General features: G+C 36.4%; 2 protein-coding genes across 2 annotated transcripts; both read left to right on the top strand.

Annotated features, from left to right (window-relative positions):
- The first annotated feature begins 1224 nt into the window (after window positions 1–1224).
- Window positions 1225–9881, top strand: LOC119981392 (two-component response regulator-like APRR1). Its single transcript, XM_038824483.1, has 6 exons — window positions 1225–1725; window positions 3375–3536; window positions 3633–3766; window positions 4218–4385; window positions 6749–6845; window positions 8521–9881. The coding sequence occupies exons 1-6, from the start codon at window positions 1557–1559 to the stop codon at window positions 9426–9428; spliced, it is 1638 nt and encodes a 545-aa protein (XP_038680411.1). The 5' UTR covers window positions 1225–1556; the 3' UTR covers window positions 9429–9881.
- Window positions 9882–16720: 6839 nt separating this feature from the next.
- Window positions 16721–18573, top strand: LOC119981431 (zinc finger protein ZAT9-like). The gene has a single exon (XM_038824542.1). The coding sequence runs from the start codon at window positions 17343–17345 to the stop codon at window positions 18534–18536; it is 1194 nt and encodes a 397-aa protein (XP_038680470.1). The 5' UTR covers window positions 16721–17342; the 3' UTR covers window positions 18537–18573.
- Window positions 18574–22592: the final 4019 nt, after the last annotated feature.

Genomic DNA, 22592 nt, shown 5'->3' with positions numbered 1-22592 from the left:
AATGGAAGTTGAAAATTTTATTTGTCAAACACTTGTTTATGTCTACAATTGAGGAAAATCAACACTTGAAATTAAGTCTAAATTTAGAGCAACTTTAATGGGTACTTAGTTTCGAGTGCTCCATTTTGTCATGGTGTTTGTGCATCACCATGTTGTCAAGAGACCACCCTACAATGGCGAGACTTCAAATTCCTCAATACTTGTTCTTTCTCTTCCCTCTCTCAATAGGTTCCATGTTGAAGAATAAGACATTCTTGCGTAAATTGAATCAGAAATCCATGGAGTATGGGTAAAGTTCAACAAACCCCCCAATCATCTTGTTGGAATGGGGATATGAAGTCTGCACTTATTGTGAGAAAGGTAGTCGTCGACGACGAAGATGGTGTGGCAAAACCATATTCTAGAGTGATAGAAAATCCACCGAAGGTGAGAGCAAGTATTGGGGGACAAGAAGTTGATGATATATTTAAGAAGAGCAGCTATGTAGATTGAAATGAAAGCAACAAACCAGAAGAAGAAGATGAAGACCCGTGAGTGTGAGTGATTGTCAAAGCTTATAGAAGAAATTAAGGGCTGGAGAAGATGAAGGAAAGAGAGAAATGATGTAAGGAAATGCCCGTGTTATGATCTTGTGACTTGAGTGGGTCCCACTTATACACTATTCATTTTTTAGAGGACACTCCTTAATTAGAGTGTGCAGAAATTCATCCGCTCTTTTCAAGAGTCATTTTACACCCACTTTTAGATAAAGTACAATTTAAAGTGTTGAATATAACATTCACTGTGTGGATGCTCTTAATGGATTCTTGATATATCAAATGTAATTTAAAAGGATAATTTGGACTCACACAACACATTGCAACATCTCTTCACTTTTCTTCTTCCTCCCCTCTACACTTTGCAAATGGTAGTTGGTAATTCAAGTATGATATTTTTTTTTGCTATCATTAATGCTCTACAAGGTGCCGTCACCTCTTTTATTTTTTTGGACAATACTAGAGACAAAAATATACTCTTAAAAGTTCCCTAAATCTATGTGGCATTAAAATAATCATTGATTAAAAATACACATGTAAGATCCACCTCACATCCAATACTCTACAATAAATCCAATACTCTACAATAAATAAGGGAAGAGTCTTTTGGAGTCATTTTTAGGGTATGTATTATTCTTTTTGTTTTTTTTTTTTTTATCGCATCTGGTGCTAACGTGACCTGGTCCGTGGTGATCCGAATGCAGCCGTTGACCACACATCGGTCCCGCCCCACCGTTTGATCCTGGCGGTTCGGTTCTTTGAGAGTACTATTTTGGGTCCTCGATTGCCGTTTATGGATATGGGGCTCCACATGCGCATATCGGGAAAATGAAATTGTTTGAAGCTGCTTCTCAACTCTCAAGGCAGGCGTTGGATGTTTGTGCCGTACTCTGATCCGAACCCCAAGACTAACGTCTCTTCCGATTTGGTTCAGGGGAAGTGGCGGGAGCTTCGCCATGAAGGTTTTCTAGTATTAGATGTGAATCGCTGAGCTTTCTTTGGAGTTGGGAATTTTTCATCATGGATTGTAATGGAGAGATTAATTTGAACAAGGACTGTGGTGTTGTTGGTAATAGCAAAGGAGGTGATGGGTTCATTGACAGGAGCAAAGTCAGGATTCTGCTCTGCGAGAGTGATGCTAAGAGTGCAGAGGAGGTCTGCAAGCTCCTTTTGAAGTGCTGTTATCAGGGTATAATATCCTCTCCTGTCACTTAATTTTTGCTGAACTACATAGTCAGTTTTATGTTTCTAATTGTTTTTGTTTTATATTTCTTCTTTTATATTTTTCTCCTTATATGTTATGTGTGTTGGTTAGTTGGTGTTGATTGGGTTCTAAGTTAAATATCTTAATGAATTAATGATTTTTGGATCAGAAGGAGCTCATAGAATTGTGGATAAAAAATTGACAGTACGAATTTTTGTGTGAATTTATGGTTTGCGTATAAAACTCGTGTGTGATCTTAATATGAGTGACATATGGATGATTTTGGGCAATGGATGCTTTTGTTCTGTAGTTGAGATTTACTTGTTTGATCAATTTTCTTTATTTCTGAGAAGATGAGGATAGTCTTTAAACGTTCAATGACGCATTCTAAAGATGAAATAGTATTTATCAGTCTCAAGTCTGGTGGAAGTGATCTTTGTTTAGGCTTTCAGAAAATTTGAAATAGAAAATTTTTATGTTGTGTTTTGATTCTTTGATTGAATGATTAAGTGAATTTGCATTCTAAAGACATTGGGGTTCTATTCAGTTAACAATAAAATCCAGAGTATTGATTCTGTTTTCAAATACAGAGACTTTTTTCTTTTCCAGTTTTTATAGTATTTTAAGCAGGTGGTGAAAGAAGAAACTTATTTTCCCCAATGTCTTTCTGGTTTACAAGGTTATTAGCTTCATGTTATTGGAATCAGTTTAAATTTTGTGTTTGTGTGTGTGTGTGTGTGTTTTTTTTCCATTAGTTTTTCAAAAGAAAGGAAAATTTTTCCAGTTAAATCTGAATCTAGTATATAAACAATATAGTGTACTTGTTTCCCGCCTTAATTTTTGTTATGCTATGTTTTCGTATAATTCAACTGGAAATCATTTGCTTTGCTTTTCAGGTCCTAATGTATCCGAGATAACTTTTTCCATTCTCTTCTTGCTGCCAAATTGATTTTTTGATTCTTTTTTCTCAAGGGAGTTTTCTTGTGAAAACATTCAAATGTTTTTTGCCTTGTGGTTGTGAATAACTTCTCACATTACTTAAATAATAAATATTGATGGCTGATGCGGAATTGGGAATTGATTGGAAGATTTTCTGGGAAATGTAGTTCAGTTACCATGAGGTAGAGCTAATATCAGCTCTTTCAATACTGTAATTAAGTAGAAGTGTAAAACATTAATTTTCTCTCATTTGGAATCAATTTGATTGAAAACTAGTACTAGCATCAATTGGTATGCTAGCATAACCAAGGAAAGGATAGTGAAAGTATGATATAGGAAGTACATTGGAGATCTTGATAGAGAAAAACATGACTGAAGATTTTTCCCGTACCATATGAGTGCCTCCCAATAGTTGCACTTCTTCTGTTTTGAATTTGTTGCCGATGTTTGGGCTGCTTGAAGAGAAAATGAAGACAACAATATCAGTTCTTATCTTTCTTATACTAGATTTAATTATGCATTTTAATTTCGTTTTGCATTGCTCATCGGCCCCTTTTAATTTAGAATTAATGTTTTGTTTAGCTGAGTGATTGATCACGTAAGAGACCCGGTAATTTTAGTACTAATTGCATGTTCTTGCTCTCCTAGTTATGTTCAATTATAATGATGACTTTGCCTTCCCTATATTTATCCAGTAACTTCAGTGAGATCAGCTAGACAAGTGATTGATGCACTGAATGCTGAGGGATCTGATATTGATATCATACTCGCTGAAGTTGACCTTCCAATGGCCAAAGGCTTTAAAATGTTGAAGTATATTGCAAGGGATAAAGGCTGGCGAAGAATTCCTGTAATAAGTAAGCTTGTTTTGTCCTATTTGGATATGTGATCGTCCGTCTCTCTCTCTGAAAATCATAATATGGTCCTAATGAAGTTTCTTTGGCTTTGATAAGTGATGTCATCGCAGGATGAGGTTTCAATTGTTGTCAAGTGCTTGAGGCTTGGTGCTGCTGATTATCTTGTTAAACCTCTACGCACCAATGAGCTGTTGAACCTGTGGACACACATGTGGAGACGAAGGCACATGGTATGTTCTTGTGGTTTCTTGTCCCCCCCAGTTTGACCATCTTTCTTCTTGCCTAAAGTTATTGTCAATAAAGGTTAAAGATAGTCCTTCAAAAAACTGGCCAAGATAAAGCGGTAAAATATAGTCCATAAATAGGATGTTACAATATCATTTTTTTTTCTGTTCAAAAAGTAAATAGGATGATGCAAGAACTTAGGGTTGACCATTTCTTGGGTAATTGGGGGTTGCCGGGTTGGTGCGAAAAATTTGAAATCATAGCTTTCTATTAAAGTATCTTAAATTCCAAAAAATTCTAAGAGTGCTTAACAGTTTGCTATGGGGTTCTTATAGTGTGACTAAGGTGGTGTCTTTCTTGCATCTGTCATCTGTTTTATCCCACCCTAAAATTTGTGTCACGCATGTACCTGTAAAAGTTTTAAGAATTTCACTGAATGTATGTTTTCCTTGGCAGCTTGGATTAGCAGAGAAGAATATCTTGAAATATGACATTGAAATAGTGGCATCAGATCCCAGTGATGCTAATACGAACAGCACCACACTTTTCTCGGATGATACCGATGATAAGTCTCGTAGAGGTACTAATCCAGAGATGGCGATGTCAACTCATCAGGAAGATGAGGTGAGCATGATTATGGACTTGAAGTTTGACATATGTGAGTTATGCTGAATGGGAATAATGAAATTCTTATTCTTAGAAACAGTCTCTCCACATATTATGTGGGGATGGGGTATGTATATATCCTACTTGTCCCCGACCCTGGCCCACTGCGGGAGTTTTGTGCACGAGAGTTTTTACCCTACCTTTACCCTTATGCCATTACCGTATTAAAACCCTAGATTTGCAAGTAATCTCTTTTAGAGCCAGATAATTCCAGATAATTGAATATAACATGATTTAGAGTTTGACTGCAAATTCATGTACAGTACAGTTCAGCATAAGCCAAGGTGGTGCACTTAATCATGTAGATTAAATTTGAGGAGCATAAATATGCATTAATATGTAGGTTTTTTGCATGTTGTCTACCCAAATGATGGGAATTCTGTAGTTTGCATTCCCTACATATGGATCTAGCAGTCCCCCCCCCCCCCCCCAAAAAAAAATCTGCATTTCTCAGAAAAAAGGATGTATTTTGGAGGAATACATTGATTGGTGTTGACAGTAAAAGTAAGTAAACAACTCCTGTGCACAAGGCTCTCGTAGTATGCAGGGTCAAGGATAGGCATGGTAGATGTAGATCTTATCCCCACATAATATGTGAACATACAGTTTTTAGGAATTGAGCATGTGACCTCTACGCAACACCCCTGCAACTGGGCCTGTGCAAAACCTGTTTAAGACCTCCAACTAGCAAACCCAACCTAACCTGCATAATCCGACCCATACCCGAGTGAATGAGGGTAATATATGGGTTGGTATATGTAACCCATTTTTAACACGAGTCGGATGAGGGTTCACGGTTCACCAATTTCTCAACCCTTTTAACTTGAGCCGACCCATATAGATATTCAACGCTTTTTAACTCTTATCTTATAGTTAACTATTTTTTAACCCAATAGATATTCAACCCACATCAACCCGACCCAACCCTCACCCACATCAACCCGACCCAACCCAACCCAACCCTTTTGAACTCGCTTATATTTAACCATTTTTTAACCCTATGAATATTCAACCTCTTTTTAACCCGATCCAACCCTCACCCGCATCAACCCGACCCAACCCTCACCCACAAAAAAAAAAGGGTTGAGTTTAGTTATAATATTCTCACCTGCATAGAGGTTGGGTTTGATGGGGGTGACACCACATGTTCGCCTGGTTTGTTGCGTTTCACTGCTAAAATTGACATTTCTTTAAAATACAGTGGAACTATGTTGTTGTGGCAATTCAATTAAGCCTGAGTTTGAGATCACCCACAATGCGAACTTTCTGCATAATTCCATTTAAATTGCCCCTTGCAGTTCATTCTCATGAAGCTCAAATGCATAGTAGCACAAGCTTCCACAGAGTAAGGACTAAGGAATCTATAAGATGTCAGGGACTGGTTTGTTGGGTTTGAGTATTACAAAGATATTAAAAGTAAAAAACATTGCATCTTGAACTGATAGTTAATGTGTCCATTATGTCGAAGTGTGGTTGTTGGTACTTGGTGTCAGTGTATCTTAGTAACCTTCATGACTACTAAGATTTGCGTGGCACAATTTGATGTTTGCATCTTCTGATGACTAAAGCAGACGAAGTCATTGAAGAAATCGGCAGCTTAGAGGAGAAAAATGTTCCCTGCCCCAAAGTAAATATGAGCAGATCATTATGTTGATTATCTTTGGCTAACTGTGTTTTTATATGCTATGAACCTGGAACCTTGCCTTTTTTTAAGCAGCGCTGCAGCAGATGATAATATCCTTGATTGAAAGTGGACAATGGTGGTTGTCAATGTTAAGTTGTTTAATGTAACTGTATATGATTGGGAATTTAGAAGCCCAATTTCTGCCAAGCATAGTGTGGGTAGATCATTGGCAAGAATTTCAGAGAACGCCAGAGGTTATTCCTGGAAATTTTTTTCTGTAGCCTTTTTTTTGACAGCTGGAGATACAATGTTTTAGGAGGGAGAGTGCCGTTAGGTTTTAGTTCCTCAAGGGAAGTAAACGATCAGTGATCAACAGTAAAATTAACTTGTCCATAGCGTGAGAGCATTGGCAACTCTACACTTACCAAAAAAAAGTATTGGCGAATCTAGCATGTGATATTTGTTTTCTTCAACTCTGTCAACAGCACTACACATACGTAATATAGACCCTATGATTAGCTGGTACAACTTGTGCTGGGATGTGGAATAAATCTGAGTTTGTTTATCTCCTGGGCCCTGTTCCAGTCTTGTATGCTGTGCTATTCCATCTACTTCTCATTCATTGTAAACCTGATGAAACATTCGTCATGTAGAAGTTAATGTTTCTTGAAGTAATTTACATGTTTTTCCTTCACAGATTGCTGCTGCTGCTGCTACTGCAGCTGTAGAGCTTCTACACTCTAGTTTGGTGGAGAATCAGTTGGATGCACCAGTTGTTGGTGTCTGTCGAAAAGGTGAGCCTCTTCTCGTCATTCCACTGTCATCCACTACCATTTGACAGTTAATTGATGATGTCATGTTGTTTTTTGCTTTTAAAAAAAATCTTTGAAACAAGTTGTTTTCTATGCATAAATAGGATCGCATACACGAATTGGTTGCAGGGAAGTTATTATTTTTCATATTTATTCTATCATTTGCAGTGGCAATATATTCTTCTTATATTAGATACAAGTTATATGATTGTTTTTACAATGTCTTGAAAGTTATTTTACATGCCATTCGGTTTTGTTAGTATTAAGATTAGTTACTTTGCCATTCAACTCAATAAGTTAACTTGTTGGGTTGGGACATTTCACATCATCTATACATATTCTAACACTCCCCCTCATGTGTGGGTTGGGCAATCCGACGATCCAACACGTACACAACAAACGAGGCACACTACTAGGGCTAGTCTTACAAAGGCCCACACTTAGGGCAACAACAAATGGGGGGTTTAAATTGCGAAAACTAAGGTTTGAATCCAATACCTCACTCTCCGATACCATGTTAAGATTATTGGGTAGGGGTATTTCACATCATTTATACATATTGTAATAGTTAGGAACTGAGTCAAGCTACCTTCTGAGCCAGGTTCCTTTACTGGTTTTGTGATACCAACAACATGGAATCAAACAAACATCTTTAGATTATGCTTCCAAGCAAGTGTTTATTCTCATTTATTGTAAATAGACGACCTTCTTCCCTTGTTCGCTCGTCTTAACTTGTACAAAATATTCGTCCACTAATCCGAATTTTATCTTTGAATTTAGATTTAAAAACAAAGTTGGGAACAAAAGTGTCCAGACAAGTTTTGCATTCTTTTTTGGTGTCGGTTTTTAACGTTGTAATCGGATTCTGTACCTTTTGAAGTAATTTTGCTGAAAGCCACCCTCACTCCTGTTCAAAACTAAACTTTAAAAGTATATTTGAGAACTTTGGTCGAAAGAAAAAGATCAAACAAGTCATTGACTATCATGGTCTAAAGACAGTACGGGTATGCTCTTCCTTCAGGCTTTGCACCTTAGCTAAGGAGGTATTGAACTAAGAAATGTTAGCTTTCTATATAAATTTTTTACTGGGGTATAAGTACGTGGTGATTAATTCAAAGTTCAAAGAAAGATCTTTATAAAGTATCATATTAAAAAAAAGATGAATTAATTTTTGACAAGTTTTTTTATTATTGAACAAAATGATGGAGAATCGTATACAAAATTTCAAACTAAAATCTTTGCTGAAACAAAATGAATCTTTGCTTAAACAGACAATGAACTTATGTTCATAAGTAATCAACTGACAGTGGAGTCATTGTATTACTTTGGATATGGTTCCCCGAAAATGGTTCCTGAATCCTGAATGAATCTTTCCACCCCCCCCTTTAAAGATGGTTTTTGAATAAGTACAATATTTCTTTTCCATTGAGATTTCCCAAAAATGCTTTCTTTAAAACCATGTTTGTATTTTGTGACGGTTTAAATCGCAGAGGTTTATATATTGAAGTGACGTTACTGCAAGCATTATAAAATACGATTTATGCTATAATTATCAGAATTTGCATGGAGCAATAGGAATAGCTAGTTATCTTTGTCTTTCGTTCTCCACTTGGGACTTTATTTATTTTATATTATATGTTTTGGTAATAAATTTCAGAACAACTACCATCTGTTCGAAAGAAGAGTGAATTAAAAACTGGTGAATCTTCAGCCTTCTTTACCTATGTTAAATCAAGCATACTTGGGACTAGTTCCCAAAACGTTGCCCAGAATGATGAAAACACTGCTCAGCAATCAGGGAAAGAAGAAAAATTACAGAGAGGTGGTCAGCAAGTAGTTAGGGAAGCCCAAATGCATGAAAATGGAGAGGTATGGGAAACATATTCTCAAGAAGATGACTTCCGTAGCGGTGCCAGCATCCCAGATTCTTTTTCTATGGAGAGATCATGCACTCCAACGATGTCAAGAGAATTTTGGCAAGGGAATTGCAATGAAGAAACTTTTCCTCAGCGTCTTGCACATTTAAGAAATGAACATCAACATGATAATTCAGGCTTATCTGGACAGACAGCTTATCCCTATTATATGTCAGGGTTTGTAAATCAAGTTATGATGCCGCCATCAGCACAATTGTATCAAAAGAATGCACATGACCAACAGAATCATGCGACTGCCTCAATGGTACCTCATTACAGTCATCTTCCACAATGTCCTCCTGTTTCAGGCATGGCGTCATTTCCTTATTACCCAATTAGTATATGCCTACAACCGAGTCAGATGCCCGTTACTCATTCGTTTGGGAACTCAACTTCTGCTGAGGTTAAACTAAATAAAGTTGACAGAAGAGAGGCAGCACTGATGAAGTTTAGGCAGAAAAGAAAGGAGCGGTGTTTTGACAAGAAGATAAGGTATGTGAATCGAAAGCGACTTGCTGAAAGAAGGCCTCGTGTACGTGGACAGTTTGTGGGTAAGGTAAATGGTGTGAATGTGGATCTTAATGGGGGGCCTGCTTCTGCTGATTATGTCGAGGATGATGAAGTTGAAGACAATGCATCAGGATCTTAGCGTGTTTTAAGTTGCTGGTTCCTGAGGAAGGTTCTTTTGTCCCTGTTTGTGCCCTGATAGTTGTTCCCTATTTGGATGAATGATAACTTTTTATCCACGGATCCATCAAAGTGTGTGAGATCAAGTGTAGAGACATCTGGCACTTCAAATGAGGGCACTTCCCCCCAGTTTGATGCCGGCATACCTGCTTGTTATGTGAGAAGCGATGGCTTCAAGATGCGTCTCTCGCAGAGCTTTATCGGTAAGAATACCCCCTGTGGATGATGCAGCAGTGAATATCCTTATGCCAAGAGATGGGTGCTTGGAACCCCAATGTTCTTCCATCCTTGAATCGAAGGGATGATTATGTTTAATCCAAAATATTGTAGTAAAATGGACACCAGACAAGAGTTGTAATTCTAGCTTACATGACCATGCCTTTTTTTAATAGCTAGAATTCTTACTTTGAAAGTTGAATGTCATTACAAGATGATTAAAGGTTATGCATTTGGACCAAAAAAAGTGGATAGAACAATTACAGGAATATAGGACAACAAATCACTTTGGGAGTGTATTAGAAGAAGAGATTGGCTGGTCCACGTAAATTACACAATAGTTTACACTACAACATATTCTCAACATAGGTTGCGTGGTGCACCATATTTGGTAGCATGTATGCTACTTATGGTGCACCAAACCACCATTTTGGTGTGCAAATGTCAAGGTCATTTTTGAATAATTTTATAATAATTCTGAAATTGTTGTAGCTGGAACAATTCCGGGACAATTTTGCGTGCAAATATCTTTTTTATCTTTCGATTACGGGACAATTTTTCATGTAACCATTCTCCTCGCAGGGCTGACTCAGACTCAGATGCTGTCGTTGACGATAATGACGAAGACTTTGATAACGACTCTTCTATTCGCATTCTTACTGCTGCCCACCTAGAGGCAAACAATGTCGTTGATTCCACCGCCATTATTTGCAGTGTTTCAGCTAGGAACTTGAAGAGTTCTATGGTATAGCTTGAGCCCTTTGTTGGTGCAAAGGTGTTTAAAGGTTGAAGAAATCTAGGTAGGAGTAATTCGTCTGGACGGCTAGTGTGAACAAGCAACAACAAAGGCAGACAGAAGTGTAATTATCAGGACAACTCGAGGAGTCGTCCGGACTGCTTTGATTCTGGATGAGTTTTTATTCTACGAAAGAGTCCCTGACATTCGTTTTTTAAATTGATCTCTAGTTAGCAACGTGATTGTCATCGTATTTGTAATTAGACACATCTTGAGGAGGGACTTTTAGGCAGCATTAAACTCTAATATTTGCTTCTGCTATAAATACTAGTGGTTGATGAGTGCTTTTTGTATAGAAAAACAAATGGTTGTGTGCGATGAGCATTGAGAGAGAATAATGAGTTTTATTCTCAGGTTTTGCGTAGGTTTCTTGGAGAGATCTCAAGATGTAGAGTGTTAGAGAGTAAGAGCTGGGGTGAGGTTTATGACAATCTCTTGAGCTTTTAGGTAATGTTGGGTTTCTTGAGTAGAAAGGTCACTGAGAATATGGTTGTACAAATTTTCATATAATGAAGTTTCTCTTGGTTGTCTCTTGACAACACCCGTGATTTTTTTCCCCATTTTGATAGCCTCCTTCAACCTAGACCAAGCACACAAGAATGGCGGTGGAATTGTTGCAAAGAAACTACCAGAAACAACTTGTATATTTCATAACTGTCGAAATACAAGAGTCTTATGTATTTATACAACCAATACCAGCGCATTACTCTTCTTAGCTGGCCAAACCTAACGTGCGTTAGAAACAGACTAAGCCACGTCAGCTAAAAGTAACGGAGAACTAATAGAGATTAACAAACTTAGTTAACCGACTTTAACGGACTCTAAACCAAACAATCCACAATTAAGGGCCTAATTACCACTAAGCCACTGATCCTATCAGGTTTTGGAGTTTTTCATGTAAATTCTTGTATTGTGATTGTTTTACTATTCTCAAGTTCAATTTCTCTTTTGTTTTTGATATTGTGAAAGGAGGATCCTGGGGTAATTTCCCACCACTGTTGGCATGGCAAGTAGCACGGTAACAGGGATGATGGTGAAGGAAGACCCCACCAAGATATTCACATGGAAGTTGCAGATAAGTGGAGCTTACAACGCTAGAGAAGAGACCTTGAAGAGAGATGTTAATGGCTCAATATGGTGTTATACTAGTTAATTTTTTACCTTATTCTTTTAATAAATTTTATAAATGATTTGTTATTTATTTATTTTATTTATTTGCATCTGTTACAACTCCAATCCATAATACTTGTGCACATAATCTATAATATTTATATCATCAGCAAAAATACAACCAAACACTATTGACACGAAAAGTTACATCCATTGACCCAATTATGGGTCTTCAACTTCAAATCTATGTGGCATACGAAATAACACTTATTATAAATGTATATATTGTTGGATATATTAATATGCGTAATTTAACAAAGTTGAAATATATGTTGATAAGTATCCAAAGTAGCAGTAGTAATTTTGTCAAAGGAAAATCCAAGTCAACACTTTAACATATAATATATATACATAATACATGTACTTTACGATTGAAAAACTAATGTCGAGTTAATGACACTTTTGGCCACTGAAAGATGACCCATGTTTCAACTCAGTCCCCCAATTTTGAAAAAAAAAAAAGAGCGTCTATGGATTGTGATGAAGGTATTAAATGTATTCTAATTACCTTATTTAGTTGAAAAACTATGAATTTATTCTTTTATAAGTATAAAATTCATATATTCACAGAAACAATTCACAATTCCTCCTGAAAGGGAGCGTGCTATAAGGTATTGGACAATAAAAACCTTTGGACAGAAATGGAGAGCTTTAAAGTCCGAGCTTCAAAGACGTCATTTCATTCCCGACGTGAAGATTGGAGAAGAAATGGTTGCATTGGTCCCTCCAAAAGTGAACAAAGATCAGTGGGCATATGTCATCAATCATTTGTGCTCTATGGAGAGTCTGGTAATATACTTTTATAATTTATTGTATTTATTTTTAACATATCACTTGTTCAACAGTTCATGTTTGAAATGAAGGAGAGGATGACTGAAAAGTACCTAATTTTATTGTGACGATGCATGAGTGAAACAAAAAAGGCCAATCATGGGAAATAGAGGATTATTGATACTACAGGGACCAAAAGCTTTTCAAGGGTGACAACTGAGATGGTTAGTATTATTTATCAAAGAAAACATAGTCTAATGACAAAATCAATAATGTTAATTCTTTATTCTTGTAGGCAAAGGCAGATGGGTTGCACCATCTCGTGGCAAGTTATTTATCAAGACTCATGCAAGGAAATATGGAAGTTATATCACTAATGATGTTCAAGAGAAAATTGTGGGTTTTTTTTTTCAAAAAAAATATTTTAACACATATACATAATAAATATAACAAATGGTGCTCCAGGATAAGATGATAGAAAACCAAATGGTGCTCTCTCTACAGATGACGACATTGAATGGAGGGTTAATTATACTTTTCATTACCGAAAGATAGGGGTCGTTCACTTTTAGCACCCAAAGATTTTTTGTTACAAAATCATCACCCATTGATTCAAAATGAGACATTTAAGGGATCCAGTCAGAATTGCTACAGTAATGAGTAGGGTCAACACTGATGTAACATTAAGTCAACACATTTGGTTAATAAATGCTTATGTGGCAACAAATCTGAAATTCCAGCTAGATTTTTTAAAAAGAAAATAAAAAAAAATGGCGTTAAAAGAAATATCTCTGCAAGAGAAGTCGGTGAAGATGACAACACCATCTGCTCCTGCAATGAGGAAGAAAAATTTGGACACCTTCTTAGTGCATACCGATCGACCATTATAGTCCTCTTAGTGCATACTTGCCGGGTTATGGGTCCCAACAGGCACAGGCAGCGTCAGGCAGATCTGCATCATCTGGATCGAGTGTGACAAACGCGGTATCTGGTCCTTAGGGTGTGTTGTTGAACTCCAAGTACTTGAAGGCCGCACTGCAGTTACTCGATCTAGTCCTCTTAGTGCATACATGCTTGATGAGGTACGTATGTATATGTTCATATACTACGAATTCATTGTGAAGAACATACTCCGTAATTTTGGTCAGCTGTTCCTTTCATGCAGAGTAAAATTCTTTGCTAATTCTGGTCTTGATTATTAGAGAGAGAAAGGAGAGGTAGAGAGTTGCATAGAAGTATAGAGTTGGTGACAAGAGAGAGAAAAGTATTAGAGAGAGAAAGAAGAGAGTGGAGGTGGAGAGTTGCATAGAAGAGTTTTTTGAATAGGGGGTAAAGACACGTAAGCTTACACATTAGCACTTTAATGTTGCAATAGTTTATCATATGCGAAATCAGCTTTGACCATGCCCATTACTATAATAATTCTGATTGAATCTCTTAAATGTCTCATTTTGAATCAATGAGTGACGAATTTGTAACAAAAAAATCTTTCGATGCTAAAAGTGAACAACGCCTATTTTTGGGTGACGAAAAGTATAATTAACCCTTGGATGGACTAACAATGATGTTTATAGGGAAGTGTTTGGCTTGGATAGACATGGTCGTGTTCGAGGTGTGAACACTGGCCCGACTCCATCTCAAAAGAATATACAAAGTCTACCTCGACAACTCTGTGGACTTGCGATGGCTAATGTTGGGGCCAATAACAGAGACAAAGAGTTGAAGCAGCTCAAGAGCAGATGGCTAACATGCAGTCGCAATTCAATGTTCAGCTATCGACGTTACAGTCTCAGTTGAGTACCGTGTTGGCACATATTCAAGGCTATGGTCCTGGGAGTAGAAAGGGTAATGATATATATATATAACAGGCCTGCTTTTGAATCCTATGACCATTTGTTCTCACTTTATTATGACTTCTAAGTTAATATTGATTTCTTTTTCTTTTGATAGGTTTACGGTTTAGTCATGGATAATTTCTAACATAATGGATAATATGTTGATGTCGTCTGGTGACTTAATTAGGTACATTCGCCAGCTAGTACAGATCATCATGCCTCAAACAATCTCATCTACGCTCTTCCACCTCAAGCCATGAACCTGCAGGTCGATCTTGTTGAATCATATGCAACTAAGTTATTTTGTGGTTATTAATGGCATGGGGTTGTCATAAATGACGGAATATTTGGGTTCTACTGATTTTGGATGATTTGATATTTCCGTTGGATAATAAATATTTTTTGTCAGCTAATTGAAATCTATTGGCTGGTGACAAAAGTTAGTGGTTAGGTGTTGCACAGTTTCACATCGGGTATACGTTGGATGGTTCATGATGCAATTTACTCTGTCGTCAGGTGGAAAATTTCTGAGCACGTGGGCTGTCAAACTCATATAAAATGTCTAAAGGGAAAACTTGCATAATGTTATTCTCGGTTATCAAAAAAAGAGAAGGATGGTTCATGATTTTAGAAGAAGAATTTGACAACTATTAGGAACCTTTTGGAATAAAGATCGACCCATGTTCTGACAATTAGTATCGGAACGAGACCAACCAAAAGATATGATTTCACGTCAAGCTCTACAATTAGGGCTGTTCAAAAACCGAACCGAACCTACAAAAAACCGACAAAACCGACGGTTTAGTCGGTTATTTTCATGTAAACAAAACCTCAAAAAACCGACCAAAACTGACCTCGAACACCCCTATCTACAATGGAGTAGACAGGTTGATCCAACCATTTTTGGCTTCCTGTGGTTCGGGTGGGGAAGATGCCAGTGAGTCGCATATATGGTGGGTGTTAGATGATCCATGGGTTTGTAAGGGAAATTTGGCATAGATGGAGATAAAAAAAATAATAAAAAAAAGACTGAGAAAGCATAAAGCCAAAGCAGGGCATCTTATTTAGTTCTTGACGTGATATAAAAGGCATCCTAAGTCCTAACACCTCTCCAGTAGCATATGACAAACACATTGTATAATGTGAAAATCGCGAGATCTCAGGTGGGGACGTTCGTTTTTCACTTTTTTGTATTTACAAAAAAATGAAACAGACTAGACTCTGCTAGTTCGGGGTTCACTGGTTCACAGAAACATTACGGCTGCATGTGAGCAGTCATGATGCCAAAATTATCATATTTTTTTTCACTCCACAAAGTTAGAATTTGAAAAGGTTTCGAGGTCAATTATTGGCTGTTAATCATACTAAAAACTTGTTAGTAATGCGTATGATATACTTACAAATGCAATTATCAAAAGCAATAATTGTCTAAATTTTCCTCTTGTAAACCACTCCCACTCTTCTCCATCAAACACTTACCTCAACAACAAAGAAGAAAGATAAAAGGCAGCTAAACCACCGTATTGTACCAAAGAGAGTGCCGGCTAAAAAGAGCACAAAGGAAGTGATTAATTGTTGCTAACAAGACAACAAACACCATGACAGTTTCTACCATGGAAGCCGGATTCTGAATTGAATCATAGCCGGCTCTTGATTGTGGTATGTTGCCTAATCTGAGGTAATAATGTTAATGCTACCAAAGAGCTAATATCAATTTGCATAAAAATGTCATCTCAAACATTTTTCTTCCCAGTAAAAATCGAATTCAGAATCTCTTGAGTCCATACGATACGCTATATATACTGCTTATATTTTACTATTATTAAGTGTTTTTTGTTTTTAAATTCGTCCTCGTCTAGTCTGAATTAGGATTTTGGTGGAATTGAAATTCTATAAATGGTGAAAAAGGGATTCTCATTAATATTTCTACTCAAATAATGTGGGACATGCTCAGATGTGATGAAAGTATTAGGGGCGAAAACAGTCAGTTTCAGTTGGTTTTTTTCGACATAAATTTAACCAACCAATCGGTCAGTTATTCTTAGTTTTTTCAGCTTTCAATCGAGGGTTTTTTTTCCTTCAGTTTTTTTTGTCATAAATTTAATCGACCAGTCGGTCGGTTAACCGTTCAGGTCGGTTTTGTCGGTAAATTTTTCAGCCCTAGATGAAACAAAATTTTGTATTTTTTTTTCTAGAGAATTTCTTAATTGTTGCAGAGCAGGTAGAAAGAAAGAAATTCTTTATCTAGAAACAATTCAATTCATACCTATTCAGAAGTTATGGCAACTCAATCATGTATGATGTGTTTATGATTTTGTAGAAACAATAAAATAATACAAGATTACGTAGAATCTCTCTCTTAGTGAGTGTGTGAGAGAAAAAGTGTGTGAGTGGAGCAAAAGGGCTATACCTTAACAACAAGACAAAGGAAAGAATAGTTGGGGATCCAGAAGTAGTTAGGTTGAAGTTGAAGTCAACAATTCTTGAGTGGACAAGTCAGAGCCGTCCGATTCAGCCGGAGAAGGATCCTCAGAAGAGTACACCTGCTGCTATTTTTCCTCCCTCTCTCTCCCCTTACTTGGCCTATTTTTCTTAATTTTCCTTTCATGCATGAATTTTTCCTCCCAATAATAGCAAACTTGAAAGTCAAATTCTCTCTTTTTTTTGTTTTTTTCCCCCTCTTCTCTGCATTGTAAGCAACAAACCCAGATTCAGACATCCACATTTTTCAAAAACTTCTATATATATATACACATATATACTGTTTGACTACATTATACAACAAAAGAAGCTAAAGTGTGTCTGGTTAGAGAGAGCTCAGCTAGCTACTTCACAACCAAATCTCCTTCACTTTTGGTACATCAGATCTTGCTCTTACTGAAGAGTTCTGTGAATTCTGGGATGGGTTGTCGTCCAAATTTTCCACAAAGCAAGATCAACCATGATTTTGACTCAATGGATTCAAGCTTTTGTCTCAATACTCTGATCTGGTCTACTGTTTCATTAGCATTAATTTGAGATCAGGAATTGAAGCGTCGTTTCATTGTCTGATCTGTGGTTTAAATTCTTGATTGTGATCTCAATTTTGATGGGTGAAGATCAAGAATTCAGACATGTATGCAAGTTCTGCAGCAAGAGCTTTCAATGTGGTAGATCCTTGGGAGGTCACATGAGGTCTCACATCATTAACGACACCGATGGCAAGCTCAACACAGATCATGAATCCACTGGTTATGGCCTCAGAGAGAATCCCAGGAAGACTTGGAGGTTCACAGATCATTCAACTGACGACCTTGACAAGTTCTGCACAGAGTGTGGCAAAAGCTTCCAGTCTTGGAAAGCTTTGTGTGGTCACATGAAGTTTCACTCTTCAGAGAAACACAAAACATCTGATACTAATAGCTTTCAGGACACTAAGGTGCTCTTAGACAGCACATCAGACGCTGAAGCCATGATTTCGAATCGAAGATCGAAAAGAATTACAAAGTATTGTATGATGGCAACTGCAGATTCTTCATTGTCTTTTACTAATGCTTCCTCTTCTGATACTGAGATTGAGCAAGAACAGGAAGAGGTTGCTATGTGCTTGATCATGCTATCTAAGGATGCGCGTAACTGGGTTGCTTATTCTTCTGACAATAATTCTGTTTCTCTGGATGCTCCTTCCAATCAAACTGGTAAAAATGCTAGTGAGATTGTGAAACCTGAAGAATGTGAAGAAACTAGACCAGATCAAGCTAGTTACGATCCAAGCAAGAGAAAGTTTAGCAAATGTTTCGATCCTGATTCATCGAAGAGATTCATGATCAATGGTTCTGAATCTAAACTCTTCAGTAGCTCTAATAAGAGAAGCAGATTTGAGTGTACTTGTTGCAACAAGACATTCCACTCTTACCAAGCTCTAGGAGGTCACAGAGCCAGCCATAAAAAGATCAAAGGCTGCTTTGCATCTACAATAAACAGCAGTGACAGCAGCACTGAAACTGCTGACAGAAGTTCTGTCGAGCATTTCATCGAACACTGTGACAACAAGACCAAGAGAAGTGTTGCAGCAAAGAAGAGCAGCGAAGAGCATGAATGCTCAATTTGTCTCAAGGTTTTCTCTTCTGGGCAGGCATTGGGTGGTCACAAGAGGTCGCATTTAGTACATCAACACCCACCTCCAAAGATTGGAAATTTTATTGATCTAAATTTTCCTGCTGGTCTTGTTGAAGAAGAGAACAATGAGGAGCATGTAGAGTATAAGCCATGGGATTGGAACCATCCATGCTTGAAGCCCTAATAATCTCTAATCCATGCGTCATTCATTCTTTTTTTTTTTAACAGATACAAGTATTCATCAAGATCAAGGTACTGCAGCTAATGTGGTTATCTGCTTAAATTCATTTTTCATTCTCTTCATACAGTAACATTTGTTCATTTGCCTATTCTTTTTGGTCATGGAATCTCTCAATTGATGAAATACTCCAAACAGAAGGTTGGTCCTGTACTTTGTATTAAAGCTTTTCCTTCTTTAATATCATCGACAAGTTGGTTGTTTAGTTCCCTACCATTAAGTAGGGGTGTTCAATGGTCGGTTTTTTGACACAAATTTAACAAACCAAAAGGTTGGTTTTGTCAGTTTTTTTTTTTTTATTTTTGATCGGTTCGGTTCGATTTTTAGTAGAGAAATGTGTAAAAAAACTAAAAAAAAAAACCCACCAATCAGTGCGGTTTTGGTAGGTTTCAGTTTTGACGGTTTTTTTTAATAGCCCTACCATTAAGCTTGACAATCAAAATGGTTTAAATGGTTTACTACGCAGACCTGTTTTTAGTAGCAGTGTAAACGGTCGGTTACGATCGATTTTCTTTATTTTTTTATAAGAACTTAACCGATTGATCGGTTGGTTATGGGTGCTTATTTCGACTATTCGATCGGTTCTCAATAAAAAAAATTTAGAAATAATTGACCGTTCAGTCGATTAACAATTCAGTTTAGTTATTCGAGTAATTTTTTAACAATCCTAGTTTCTTGACAAAACGGTTTGCTCATTATTTCTATGTACCCAGATTTTACTTTCACATAATATGTGGAGATGACTGTTTTCAGAAATTGAATCTATGAATTATAGGTTGCCCAATTGCAACTCTACAACTTAGCCTCAAGTTTGCTATGGTTTAATATCTAATAAGCAGAATGCATATTTATCTTTTTAGTTACCGAGGATAATTTCATACAAACTTAATATTTGACCATCTGATATAAATGAGCCTAAACTCAGGTATTTAGGTCCGTACGCACAAAAGTTTTCACCTGATGACATGGTAGGTTGAGTCAAAACCCAACGTATGACCACAAAGGTATTGCTCATAGTGACAATCTAACTCAATGCATATTCATTTTTTAATATAAAATGAAAGATCAACACTTGGCATATGAAATTGTGAATTGATGGTAGTGAGGATTCAATTTGAAGGTTAATGTCAATGGAGTGAGAGATTTGGCTATATCCACCATGCAACTTCATCAGATCTTAATATGGCCTAAGTTCACATTAAAATCTATTTAATATTTATCCATTTTTGACTTGTACAAGGCTTCTTCTTTTTTTTTTCCAAATGAATAATATTTGAAGAAACTCTAGAACCCATTCAAATTCCTCATGGGCCATCACAATACATGGACTTTTTCTTGTACAAATAATTTTCATTTACATCAACATGTAACTTTTCCTACCTAATCGATTCACCTACTTCACAAATCTCAGTCATGGACCTTTTTCTAAATTCCATTATAAAATTTAGGAAAATCTAATAAGGACACTATTAAAAGTCTTATTCCATAAAGTCCATATAGTTTGAATTAATATTCCTAGAAGGACAAAAAGTCAAAATATATGATTTTATTGTCTAAAATACTCTTATATTCATTCTCAAACATGACACATGCCTCCTGCATATGATTTATCTTGGACCTCCTTTGTTTTCGCTACCGAAAGCTTCATCTTCGCCCCTCATGGCTTATTTGAGAGTTCTATGACATTTTTTAGTGATTTTTCATCCGAAATTTTTGTTGTGTTCGAACTAGATCTACTTATACTCACCACGAGACTTTTAAATCTTGTTGTTTTCCTTCGATATGTCATCACATCATTATTTTCGGCAATTTCTGTGGTGATTTTCATGGTTTTTTGGTTCTGATGTGAGATCTACAAACTGCAGGTGATATATTATCTGTTTTGATTAATTTGATATCTGTCATAATGTTATCTGTCTTTAATGAAATGTTATATGTTTGAAGTTTCAAAAGGACCAAAACCGATAACATATCAGAACAGATCCAAAACAGATATAATATCTGCAGATTCAGATTCGATTTCATAAGAATTTTGACAGATACAAAACGTATATAATATTGACAGATACAAAAAGATATAATATCATATATAAAACAGATATAATATCTGCAGATTCAGATCTGATTTCAGATGGAAAAAAGTTCAAAAAAGCAATATAACCTCAAATGTGATGCACCTTGATCTATGGAGGTGTTGATGGTCGTCGATGTTGGCCGTATTGGCCGGATCTAGCTCTTTTTCAAATGGTGGCCGTGATTTCACAAAGCTTTTTCGACAACTCAAGTGATTTTCTACTGTTAGTGATGACTGGGCTTTGATCGGGTTGACCTAGAGCTTTATTTCAACAGTTCATTCGTTGAAAATGATGGTCGGACGGCCAACTTCAGATATGGTGGTGCCAGGAAGAAGGAAGAAGAAGAAGAAAGGATGAAGAAGAAGGAGGGAGGGTATTTTTGATAGGTTGCAAGACTTTATCCTTTTTTCTAAAGTATTTTTAAGATTGTCCTTGTTGGAATGCAACTTTTAATTTTTGTCCTTATGAATAAAACCCCCTAAAATTTATTTTAGCAAATAATTACACATGTTAGTTTGGACAATAAAGTCGATTTATATATAAAAGTTTTAGAATTTTTTTTTCAAAAAAAAAAATTGCCCACTTACATTGTAAAATTTTGAGACAATACTGACTAGTCATTTTTTAGTAACTCATTACATAGGCTCCATTTAGCTTATAAACAGTAAAAATAAGATAACTTTATGAGTTGCGAAAAATAAATTTGCATATAAGTTATGAAAAAGTCTATTATATTTAGTTTAAAAGATACGGAAGCACTATACATCCATAATATAAACATTCATAAACTTACATAAACATGTGACATGCCAAGTAGACTTTCCAGCATGACAATTTCAAATTTTAAAAAAATAAAGAACCCCTTCAGACTCATTCTCTCTCTGTATTCCTCCTCTTATATCTCTCTATATTCCCTTCTCATCTCACGATTCTCTCTCTATTCCTCCTCTCATCTCACCATTCTCTCTCCACACCTTCACATGCGAATTCTCCTGCTCTTGTTATAGCGTCGAAGGATGCCAGCACTGGTGAGTAAAACTTGAAAGTGTTGGCTTGTTTAGTTTGGCAGAGGCTTATTACACTTTATATGTAAATGTTACTCTTTCAATGTAATAAGACACTTGTGATTAAACTTGGCATTGGTGGTTTTATAAGCATGGAAGGGCCTTATTACACTTTGAATGCAATTAATTACACTATCAGTGTAATAAGCAAGTCTAAGAAAATATCGTGCTTCACGAGATCGCCCAAAAGATTTAGATATGATAAGTCTCAATGCTAATCGTATAGGATCGCATTTGCTCATGATCCCCAGGGACCCCACCTTGAAGATGTAAGTCTGATAAGTCCTTACGCTAGTCATGTAGATCTGTTCATGATTCTCATGGCTTTGCTCTTACTCAATTTCTCCTTCTCACCATCAGCCTCTCCTTCAAGAGCTTCTTCTCTGCTATGAGTTCTTTTTGAAGAAGCGCAACTCAACTACATGAATGAAGTCAATTATGTTGTTGCAATGGCTAAAACTCTAGATTTAGTGAAATACATATTTGTTTGGTTTCAAGTAGGAAGAAAGAGATGGAGTGAAGGAGAGGAAATGCTAGAGAGAGAAGCAAAGGAGAGATGAAATTTCATAGGAGAGAGAAACAGGAAGAATGAGAGAGAATGATGAAGAGAGAAGAAAGATAGATGAAAAATATTAGAGGAGAGAGAAACATATTTGCTTTGAGTTCTTTAATAAAGTTTATTTTTTTATTAATCTATGTGTCATGTCATGTGACAAGCCACATAGATTATGTAAGTTTATGGATATAAAAATTATGGATATATATAATTTTGATAAAAGATATATTAAAAACTAAACAAAAATATGAGAATGGTAGAAATCATTGTAGTTTATTATTTGATAATTTTTTTTGATAAATTTCAT

Source organism: Tripterygium wilfordii, chromosome 16 (assembly GCF_013401445.1).
Source record: "Tripterygium wilfordii isolate XIE 37 chromosome 16, ASM1340144v1, whole genome shotgun sequence".
Classification (NCBI taxonomy): Eukaryota; Viridiplantae; Streptophyta; class Magnoliopsida; order Celastrales; family Celastraceae; genus Tripterygium; species Tripterygium wilfordii.
Note: the sequence above shows the minus strand (reverse complement) of the source record. Positions and strands in the feature narration are given on the sequence as shown.

Bases quoted from the DNA above. Each gene is read 5' to 3' on its own strand.
- LOC119981431 (XM_038824542.1), top strand. From the start codon at position 17,343: ATGGGTGAAGATCAAGAATTCAGACATGTATGCAAGTTCTGCAGCAAG.
- LOC119981392 (XM_038824483.1), top strand. From the start codon at position 1,557: ATGGATTGTAATGGAGAGATTAATTTGAACAAGGACTGTGGTGTTGTT. The intron at 1,726-3,374 runs GTATAATATCCT...ATATTTATCCAG, and splicing joins TTTGAAGTGCTGTTATCAGG to TAACTTCAGTGAGATCAGCT. The intron at 3,537-3,632 runs GTAAGCTTGTTT...GGCTTTGATAAG, and splicing joins GCGAAGAATTCCTGTAATAA to TGATGTCATCGCAGGATGAG.